An 11,371-nucleotide genomic window follows, 5' to 3' on the forward strand; every position below is an offset into this window, starting at 1 on the left:
TTCCTCCGGGCCCGGGTTGGACTCAATGCCAGCACGAGTCAGGAGGATAAGGAGCAACCCTGCTGCAAGGCGTTGCTCCAGTGACGACACACACAGATTAATATTCACCGATCCAAACGGGGTTAGATCGCCGAAAGGACAGCCCATGGTCGGATGAAATCCGAGTCAATTCCGGTACGTAGAACCGGCTGTCGTGGGAATTAGTGAAGGAAGTAACCTCTTTGGCCATGCTGTTTTGAACATATAATATATCATTATTAGGGTGAAAAAATACTTGCAACTGTTCAATAATTCGTCTCTTTAACTGTTTTGTTCGATGCATATTGCACCGCACTTGCAGCTGATTCACCTTCTACGAAATGAAATATATTTGCAGAAATTGATGCGGTTTATCTGGTGTTGGCACCATTGAACCATGCAAATGATATATTTGTTTTTGTATCTGTAATTGCAAACAATCATTTTTTGAAGAATACGGTGTAACTTCTGATCGTGAGATGGTGTAGTGTGTGGTGTATATGTTGTTTTTATGTGTTGTAGTTCATTGTGTTGGTGTGAGTGATTGGTTATGTGTGTTGTATCTTTTACCTTGGAAGTCGGCATGAAGCCGCCTTCTCGAATGATATTAGCTCCAATGGAAATCATGCGAAAGCAGTTATTATTGTATTCAAGGGTATGTTGAAGAACATGGGTGGAAAGGGGATCACTTCCATCGAACAATGGTTTGAGTGACTGTGGTTGTGTGAGTAATGGATCCAGTTTACCTTTTCCACTTGCGCATCACAATCCAACCGTTCCTCTTTTGATCTTTAACGCATAGCAGTATCGGCATATAGTCGTCATTGGTCCAATATATACATTTTCATCATCACTGTAGTTCGAAGTGGGATCATATTAGCATGCCAAGCGATTATATGATGATCCTCGTGTCCTCACGTATTGTCTCAATCGGGCATTTTCTCTTATTATATTTTGTCTTTCTTCGCTTAAGTTCTGTGAATACACTTGTTTCTGGCTTGCATGTCTTGTGCGGCGAGCGATGTTCGCACGTCGTCCTCTAGGCATTTTGGACTATGGACAGAGTGGTGAATTTAACCTCAAATGCACGATCCACATCATGTACACCGTTATATTTACCTTACTTACTTCAAGACAAATGCCTGCTGTTGAAATTAAATAAAAATTTGCACACTACACGTGATTGATTTGATGGTTTCCAATTGGAATGTTGGGAAGCGAATAACTGATATTTAAAATTTTTTGTTTACAATTTCACAATGAACAGAATATCGGTTTGTCACATGAAATTAACTGAGCAGAGAACAATGAGTAGCTGTCAAACAATGTATCACGCACCGGCGCCATCTACTTAAAATATTGGTTTGTAGTATATGCTATGTATCAGAGATGGCGCTGTATGTAAAAAAAGATTTTCCCGCATTTCTGTTGAAATCTTTCCTGAAATATCTTTGCTATAAACCTCACGGAGCCCGAGACCTTTCCAACGAATGCAGAACCGTAGAAATTGGGTTTTGATTGGTTTGCTTCAAAAGACGAACATATCTTTTTGCATGGTTTACACAAATTGCCACAAAACTGGTCAAAATGTGTAAAAAGCAAAGGCCAACGCTTTGAAAACTTGTTTTCTTTCTTTTGGGATATATGTATGTATATTTAACCAATTAGATTGTGGTGACACACTGCTCCAACATGTGCCATTATATAAATTCCGTTGCCCTGTACGAAATGACGGTTTTGTATCTTAATTTGTGGTTTAGTTATGTAACTTTATACATAAGTTTTCGATTAACGGGACTTGGTGGGCGAGGCAATAAAACCGATTCCGCCCATATGCAATACCAACCTCGCATACCTCAATTTTTACTGAAGTTATCCTTTGCACGGACGGACAGACAGTCACCTGGATTTCAACTCTCTTTTCATTATCATTTAGTTTCAAGTGATACAAACAATCGTTAGGTAAACAAAATTATTGTACCTTGTAGCAACATGTTGCAAGAGTACAAAACGTGAATAATTAAGTCCCTTATTACAGTTTTCAACCCAACTGTATTTTGGTTTAATTTTTGAAATTCGATATTACAGTTTTCAACAGAACTGTACTGGTGTTGTCAAACAAGAACTTTTTTGGTATTTCAGTTTTCAGTGGGATTGACTTGAGAAAAAACAAATAATAAAATAATAATAATAATCACCGATGCCCAGAGCATACTTAAATTATGGAGGAACACTTCTCCAGCCTGCTGAATGGCAGTGAACGCACAACACCAGGAGAAGGCGAGCCCGGTGCCCCAATCGACGACGATGGAGCAGACGTTCCATTGCCCGACCAGGAAGAAGTTCGAATAGCAATTACCCTCCTGAAGAACAACAAAGCGGCGGGGCCGATAGATTGCCAGTCGAGCTATTCAAACACGGCGGCGAAGAACTGCTAAGGAGCATGCATCAGCTTCTTTGTAAAATATGGTCGGACGAAAGCATGCACAACGACACTCACCACCTCTTCGTCGATTTCAAAGCTGCTTTCGACATCACAAAAAGGAGCTGCCTTTATGCCGCGATGTCTGAATTTGGTATCCCTGCAAAATTTATACGGCTGTGTAAGCTGACGTTAGTTCTGCCGCACCCGCGCCGTTAGTTCTGCTTTCTCTAGACTGGACAAGGAAACAACGCAAATGGATCTGGCAGTGAACGAGGGCAAGACGAAATATCTCCTGTAATCAAACAAACAGTCGTCGCACTCGCGAGTAGGCTCTCATGTCACTTTTGAAACTCATAACTTTGAAGTCGTAGATAATTTCGTCTATCTTGGAACCAACGTGATTAGAACCAACAATGTCAGCCTGGAAATCAGACGTAGGATAACTCTTGCTAACAGGTGCTACTTCGGACTGAGTAGGCAATTGAGAAGCAAAGTCCTCTCTCGACTACATTGACATATAATACAGCGATTTAAAAGATAGCGGCTACGCTTTCTAGGTCATGTTGTGCGAATGGACGAAAACACTCCAGCTCTGAAAGTATTCGACGCAGTATCCGCCGGGGGAAGCAGAATAAGAGGAAGACCTCCAGTCCGTTGGAAGGACCAGGTGGAGAAGGACCTAACTACGCTTGGAATATTCAATTGGCGCCACGTAGGGAAAAGAAGAAACGACTGGCGCGCTGTTGTTATCTCGGCTATAATCGGGCAAGCGGTGTCTACGCCAATTAAGAAGAAGGAGAAGATTTCTCTTTATGAAATTCTCCCTGAGAAAGGAAATAAACGCAGACATCGACAAAGTTGTATTATGGTCGTATTATGTGACATATGTTGTTCCCCACTAATTGAGTAATGCTAAATGTTAATTCTATCAGTCCAGATTTTCCTTAGCCAAATATACGCGATATAGTGACTTCCATTAATTTTAACTTTCCATCTGACATTAAAGCGTGTATGTCGGTCTGTATGTTATGATTAAATTTCAAAGAAATTAAGTGATTAATCTATCGTTTAAAGTCAACCAGAAGTTGGAAAATATTTATATTAGGTACACTCTTACAGCCTTATTGACCGATTCAGCCATATGCGTGGAACCTTGTGCATATGGCTGAATCGGTCAATAAGGCTGTAAGAGGTGCCTTGATACACTTTGAACGTAAGATAGAATGCCATGATGGCACTATTTGTGTAAAGTTTTATTCACATTAAACTTCATTAATGCTTGATTTATGTACTGTACTGTGAATGGATCAGATAAAATTTAGAATTCGGTTTTATGTGAAGTAGGTTGTCATTAACCATTTGCACCAAGTTGAGTTGTAATTTTTCGAATAGTTGCTAAGATATAATGCTCCTATGAGGTAGAAATGGTTATTACCCATTTTCATAGAATATGAAGAGATGCTTAAAGGACTTATTCTCAACAAGTTTGGTTGATTTAATTTGAGCGGTTTCAAATCTGAATAGTCCAATGAATCATTTAGGCTATGTTATGGGGTTTTATGTGTTTTCGTTTAATGGCATTTTTGGCGTGGCAGAGTAGAGTATGAATTTTTACCAAAGTTACAGCTTGCGCAGACAAAGGGACGTACGGATGGTTGGACAGACAGACGGTCACCCCGATTTTAACTCTTTCCGTTATATTTACATTATATACTACTGTGCCTAAAAATTTAACTGCGTGCGTCGAAGGATTTGGAGAATTATTTTTTTTTTTTAGGTTGGTAGTGCTGTCAGTTACATTTATGTCAAATTTCATGTCAAAATATTCATTAGTGTTTGAGATACGTGTCGTTTTGTGAGCTGCTAAGAAAGAGTTTTTCGCTTTTTGCGATGTCGAAATTTGTTGAGCAAAGAATTTGCATTAAATTTCATTTACGGAATCAATTGTCTGCTGCGGATACGTTGAGGATGATGTAGAAAGCCTTTGGTGATGAAGCTATGTCCAAGCCGGCCGTGAACGTGTCGAAGACGAAGAGTATCCAGGGCGACCATCAACCTCAACCGACGAAGCTAACGTTCAACAAATCAAAGATTTGGTCTTGAAAAACTGTCGATTAATAATTAGAGACCTCTCTGATGAAGTTGGCATATCGAAAGGCTCAGCCAGTACCATTTTGAAGGATATTTTGGGCCTCAAGCGCGTCAAATCTCGACTGGTACCGAAAACATTTAATTTAAGGAGTCGCGTTGAAGTGTGTGAAACGATGCTTTCCGACTGCCAGGGTGTCATGAAACGCATTATAACTGGCGATGAGACTTGGATCTATGCTTACGACCCCGAAACAACCGATCAATCGAGTGAATATCGTGTCAAAAGAGAGCCGAGACCATAAAAATCGTGCCAAAGTCGCTAAAAATCAAGGTCATGTCGACTGTTTTCTTCGATTATGGTGGTGTTGTGCATTATGAATTCTTTCCAACCGGTCAAACAGTCAACAAGGAATATTATTTAAACATTATGCGTCGTTTGCATAACGCCATCCGCCTAAAAAGGCCGGAATTGTGGAAAGACAATTCATGGTTTTTACACCACGATAATGCACCATTCAATATTGCCCTCGTAATTCGTGATCATTTCGCCAAAAACTCAACCCATATCGCTCCGCAACCACCGTATTCTCCTGACCTGTTTTTATACGATAGAGGAGATTCAAGCCGCAGCGAACACGGAACTGAAGGCCATCCCGGAAAGCGACTACAACCAGTGTTTCGAAGATTGGAAAATCCGTTGGCATAAGTGCATTGCATCGAGAGGGGATTACTTTGAAGGGGATGAAATTGATTTGGAAGAATAAATAAAGAAAATTTCAAAATAAATACAATGTCACCTTATATTTTGGACACAGTAGTATGTATGCATACATGTACGTATGTTACGCGAATATAAACATATTGCGAAAGAATTAACCATTTATTTTTCAGCAAAAAGGTGGAAGCTTAACAGCTACGCTTGCTGTCTTATTATGGGTTTTAAATGAACATTACTTTACTTTGTTTCATATTCGAAGTAATTATGTAAAACAGTGGTCGGCATTTCGGCAAAATTTTGCAAACTAACTTCACACGTACTCTTACGCTCTATCGTTCAGTCGTTGTCGAGCCAGCAACGAATTAACATCGCGTAAGAGTTTAGCGCAAAACCAAATATGCCCTGCGCCCATGCAATGCCTTTTATGTTCCAAGTCTTTAATGGATAATATGGAATATATCCTTTAAAGACATTTTGTTAATTTTCATTATACTATTAATTATTTAAATGAAAAAGAACGAAAATGTCTTTTTAAAGAAAAAATATATTTTTTTTGCAAAAAAAATATCTCATTGGTTACGTAGAAACGAATACTTAGATTATTTAGATTAGAATTTTATTGAAGAATAATTTGTTTTATAATTTTGCTTATAAAATTTGCTTAATTTTAATTCCAGATTCTCTCTTGGCTTCTTTTGTTTCTGCTCTCCAACACAATGACAGATCCTCTCATGCCGACCACTGAATTAAAACCTAGATAACTGAAGCGCATGTGTACAGACATATGTATGTTACTCACTCAATCATTAAAACTTTAATCACTGTAATTGGGAGGATGGCTTTAGACCACGGTCTACACCTACATAAATAGCTTAAAGTCAGATAAAAATTCGGAAACCATTATACCATGTGTATTTTTGCTAAGAGAGAGAATTTTAAATGGCACAAACTTTTAAATTAAAAATATATCTTTTTTTCATTAAAATAACTTTATTTTCTTACTTAAATTTACTTACAATCTTCTTTTCAAATGGACGACTGCTTCATTTTAGTAAGTACTATATTATTAAATACTATGTCTACATTGTATATTTGGTCAGTCGGTTGGTGAATGCAAATTCTAAGGAATTCGAAAGAGCTGATTATGTGAAAATCGGCATGAGCCGGAAATACAGGTTTAGGTTGTTGACAAATAATTGTGCATGTGCAGGAAGTGCAATTTAAGTGCTAATTATGAATATATATCATTATTATATTATATTAAAGGGTTTCGCTATACCACCGCTAGATTGAGGCTCCGAAAAAAAACAACATGTACATTCTTTTTGTCGCATACATATAAAGTAAATATTGCTAACATTATAATAGCACAAACAATTAATAAGTTTATGCTCACATTTCTTATTCTGAAAATGTATTTCTTCAAGATATTTTGTCTATTCAATCTGTGCTAAAATAATGATTCGAATTTTTAATTAGGAGAATGATTGATTTTTCTTTAATTTTTGTTATAACATTAGGAAGAATAAATTAATCGTAAAATTTTAATTTAACATTTCTGAATATTTTATTGCTTGTGTTACTTTCACAATTTTCGAATTTGATTAAAAAATTTCCGTTCGATTTTCCCAATTTTACCGTAAGTGTTGAGATAAAGCAATATTTAAGTTTTAAATTCTATCCAAATTCTTCCATTAATTATATAAGATAAAGCAAATAATCCCAAAAATGTTCCACAGTGTTATTGTCATAAAAATCTCTTTTTCTAATGTGTAGAAAACAGTAATGTGAATAATTTCACGAGGTTTAGATGGTGTTTCGGTCGTTTTGTGGGGTATTTCAGAAAGTTTCCCATCATATTTTTCTAAGTTACAAATTTTACAGTTGTTAATAAATTGGGTTATACTTAATTTTAGTTTATGATTATAGATTGGTGTCTTTAATTCTTTAAAAACGGCTTGTAGGCCTCTATGGCTCTTTTTTAAGTGCTCATTTTCAATGATTTCACTTAATTTGTTTTCTTCTTCTATATCCTTTAGTAAAGTAAAACATCTTATAATTCTAAAGTCACCATTATTAAAAAATATTTCCTCATAGGTAGCCTTAAAAATTTCGTAAAATGCGCCGTCGATTAAAATTGTATTTAGTTGTGTATGTACGGTTAAAATGGTTTTTATGTAGGGTAATAGTAGTATTTCTATCTAACTGCTTAAGTTGGATTATTTTCCTTGTGTTCTTAAAAATGGACTTGTTTTTTATTCTCATGAATTCTGATGTAATTTTCTCGATAACTATTTGATTTTAAAAAAAAATATAGTGGAGAAGAAGTCTCTCAAATTGTCAAAGGATCGGATTCTAACGCATTTATATTCATTGGTTCATGTTCAACATGAGATAAAGCGTCTGCGTTTCGTCCCTCTTTTGTATTTTATTTCATAGTCGAATTTGGATAATTAAGTAGTCGCCATCTGACAAGTTTTGAACTAGGTTTATTAATGGAGAAAAGCTCTGTTTACGGTTTGTAATCAGTTTCGATTAAAAATTTTCCTCGGAATATGTATATATGGTCTAAACATTTAGTTGCCCATACGATTGCTAGAAGTTTCTTTTCTATTGTACTATCATTAATTTCATGTCCATTAAGCGACTTGAATCTGTTAGGAAAGTGAATGTTTTTGTAAAGTCCAATTGTACTTTAAGTTTGGCTTCCTTTAGCCGATTAAAAATTCTTCTTTTCTTAATTGGCGTAGACACCGCTTATGCGATTATAACCGAGTTAACAACAGCGCGCCAGTCGTTTCTTCTTTTCGCTACGTGGCGTCAATTGGATATTTCAAGCGTAGCCAGGCCCTCACCACCTGGTCCTTCCAACGGAGTGGAGGTCTTCCTCTTYCTCAGCTTCCCCCGGTGGGTACAGCGTCGAATACTTTCAGAGGTGGAGTGTTTTCGTTTATTCAGACAACATGACCTACCCAACGTTGCCGCTGTCTTTCAATTCGCTGAACTATGCAATGTCGATTAAAAATTAACTTTATAGAATTAATGTGTTCCTGTAAAAAAATTACGATATCGTCTAAATAAACCAGACAAATCAGGTTTATGTATTCTTTGAGGATATTGTTTAATAATCTTTGAAATGTCACTGGCGCGCATTCGCAAGATTCCTTCCTCGACACTGAAGGCTTTTTCATGAATGTCATTTTCTTCACTTTCAATTTGATGGAATTCTTTGCGAAATATAGGGTGGGGAAATACCATATTGGATTTGCCCAATTTATTTAATATTTCATCAATATTTGGAACCAACATTAAATTTTGTTTTAAAATTGGTAAAACTTTTACCGAAACGTTTCAATTGACGAAACAAGTTTATGGCGACGATTGCCTATCCCGTAGAAGAGTTCACGAGTGGTTTCAACGTGGGCCAATCAAAATCCGTGATCACTGTAAATTCCATCGAAACTGTGCGTGAATTCATCAAAAATCAGTCGAAATTATCATTGACATATCATAACATTTGGGCTTCGGAAAAATGCATTTTCCCATGAAAGAAAAGCGTTATGCAAACGTAGATGCCATTCAAAAGGCTTGCACCGGCTTACTGGCGGCCATACCGGCCAATGAGCTGAAAGACACCTTAGAAATGCTTTTGGACCGTGCAAAATACTATTTTGAATAAAATAAATTGATTTTACCGAAAAAAACATTTGTTCTGCTTTTTTTAAGTCCTGCTTACTTTGGAACGCATATACCATTTGTATATGATGTAGTGAAGATTGGCACGTTATCATTAGTCCTTATCTTATGTTTAGTTGCTCATCTAAAACTTAATTAAGTATTTTCTTGATAGATAATATGTATTTATAATTAGCATAAGCTTTTTTTCTTCAAGATGAAGATGATGAGTTCTAATTTTTTCTTTCAATGGTTTGTATTCTTTTTCTCCAATATTATTGAAATTTGCATTGTTCTCATGCAGTGCGGATATGCTTTCTGACTTAAAAACTAGATTTGATTTTATATTGTTAAAAGGGTCCTTGTCTGGAATTACGTTTTCTTCTATTTTGGCGGCACCTTTTCTTTTGACAAGAAGAAAGTTTCCCAAACTGAATTGTGTTATCCGCACAGTTTATGCTTGCTTTTAAAGACCTTAAAAAATTGTTTCCTATTAAACCGTCATAGAAATTATGAAAATTAGTTGTATTGAATTTGATTACATCGAGTCCTGTTCCAAATTCTGCAAAAAAATTTTGATTGTCGCTTTTTCTTTTATACTGTTCTGTAATGTTTCTATGTCGAGGAATTTTTTTTCTGAATCCATTAGGATGGCAAATGCCAGGGTTTGAAATTGAGTTATGTAGTTGTACGTGTGTTCATTTTATATGTCCTATTTTTTTTTTTTTTTTTTACTTTTATATATGGAAGTTCTCCGAGACTGAAGGCCGAACATTTTCAAAAGGTTTTTGATTGTAAGCCCTGTAATTAGTATCTGTATTCATGGAAGTATTACAAGTATTCGAATGGTTATAAGCGCCTTGATTTGTAGAATTCGGTTGTTGATTGAAATTCGAATCATTAGTTCCAGTATTTGGAAAATTAGCATCCACCAGGTAATGGAAAACTATTGTAATCTCCATTTTGGGTTGTAAAATTTTGTTGTGGATTAACATTTTGTGGGTTAAAGTTATTGGAATTCTGATTAGAATTCTGTTGATAATTTTGCCTGTCGCGATTGTGGTTAGTATTATTCTGGTTGTTATTGGAGTTTGGTTATTTATATTTATGCTTGTAATTACTAAGATTTGAAGTATTTGTGATCTAATATTTTGCTTGGATTTTTTTTTTGTGTACTTTTATTAAGATTTATATTTGCTTTGTTAATTTTTGTTTTGTGTGCAAAATTGTTAGTTGTCTTGTCCAAGGAAAGCATATCCAGCTTCAAATAAGTATGATATTCACTTCCTCTTCTATAATGTTTGGATTCCTACATGCGAATATAGTCTTCATGGGTTCGGAGATTTCAGATTTAAAAATATTTAGAGCTGTGCGGGAATTATTTTAAGCAACGGCATTTGCAGCGTCTTGTCCGAGAATGAATAAGATTTTATTGTTGAGCCGTCTAAGTTTTTCCTTTGTCGCGTCAAAAAAGCCGAAATTTGTGATTTTAAATCTAACTGCTCTTAGTGAATTGAAAGTTCATCGCAACTTAGTCGATCACCAACATTATTTTGGAGTAATTCCTTGATTTCGTTTCAAGAAATGGCTTGGTAATTTATTTCAGTGATCTCCCTTGCTTTGCCTTTTAACTTACTTTTAATTAAGTTGGAAAACAAGTTTTGTGAATGTTTATCATATGTTTATATAATTATTATGATGAAACTATTTGATTTTAATTGTATCAGTTTTTATCTTTATGCGCTCTCAAAAAACCAAACAGTTTATTGCGAAAGCAAACTTTGCAGTGATAGTGTTTTATAACGTCAAATTATACAGTGAATCATTTTGCAATATTAGGGCTATTCTCTTGCTCTTGCAAAACCCTTGCATGGTGCACGAATTGTTTCGAGCCCCGTGAGTTACGACTTTGTTGCACTGGGAACTTTTGTAGAGTGAACAAATCTGAAAAATGTGCGTCTAAAGTCAAAGTGATGCCGCAAAATACCTCAGATATGTAGGAATTTAAAGATAAAAACTCACGATTGTAGTGTATTTTGTATGGAAAATTTTTACAGGCCTTGGTCCAGTTCTTACTGTTAGTATTAAGGGCTAAAATTTTCAAGAAATTTTGCTTAGGGTATTTCGGGACTGAAAAAAATTAATAATTAAAAAAAAACACATATGTACAAATGCATATCTCCATCTAAATATTTCACCAGCGAAAACTGCAAACAATGTTCTACAAAAACAAAAATTGTCTCAAATATCATCAGCAGCGTCAGCAAATAATAGCAGAGAACGTATATTTATAGAGAAGGTCCAACAACGGACAGGCGTGTAAACTGTCAAAAGCTAACAAAATGCGATGAGTGCATTTCACCACAGCTAGCTAAGAAGGAGAAATCTTAACAGTGGAGCGTGAACAGAGCTGAGCATTCAATGAAAATTATGCTCAGAAATAT

The 11,371-nt window shown here is 35.7% G+C and overlaps 1 protein-coding gene across 3 annotated transcripts in view; it reads left to right on the forward strand.

Moving 5' to 3' along the window:
• Nucleotides 1–6,192, forward strand: part of LOC108972548 — an 84,319-nt gene extending 78,127 nt beyond the window's left edge. For all 3 annotated transcript variants that reach the window (XM_018939176.1, XM_018939174.1, XM_018939175.1), the window contains one exon: nt 5,930–6,192. In XM_018939176.1, coding sequence (XP_018794721.1) covers nt 5,930–5,997 — 68 coding nt within the window. In that variant the 3' untranslated portion in view covers nt 5,998–6,192. The remainder of the gene's footprint in view (nt 1–5,929) is intronic.
• Nucleotides 6,193–11,371: the final 5,179 nt, after the last annotated feature.

The sequence above is a fragment of the Bactrocera latifrons genome, unplaced genomic scaffold (genome assembly GCF_001853355.1).
Source record: "Bactrocera latifrons isolate USDA-ARS-PBARC rearing strain unplaced genomic scaffold, ASM185335v1 scaffold_404, whole genome shotgun sequence".
Lineage (NCBI taxonomy): Eukaryota > Metazoa > Arthropoda > Insecta > Diptera > Tephritidae > Bactrocera > Bactrocera latifrons.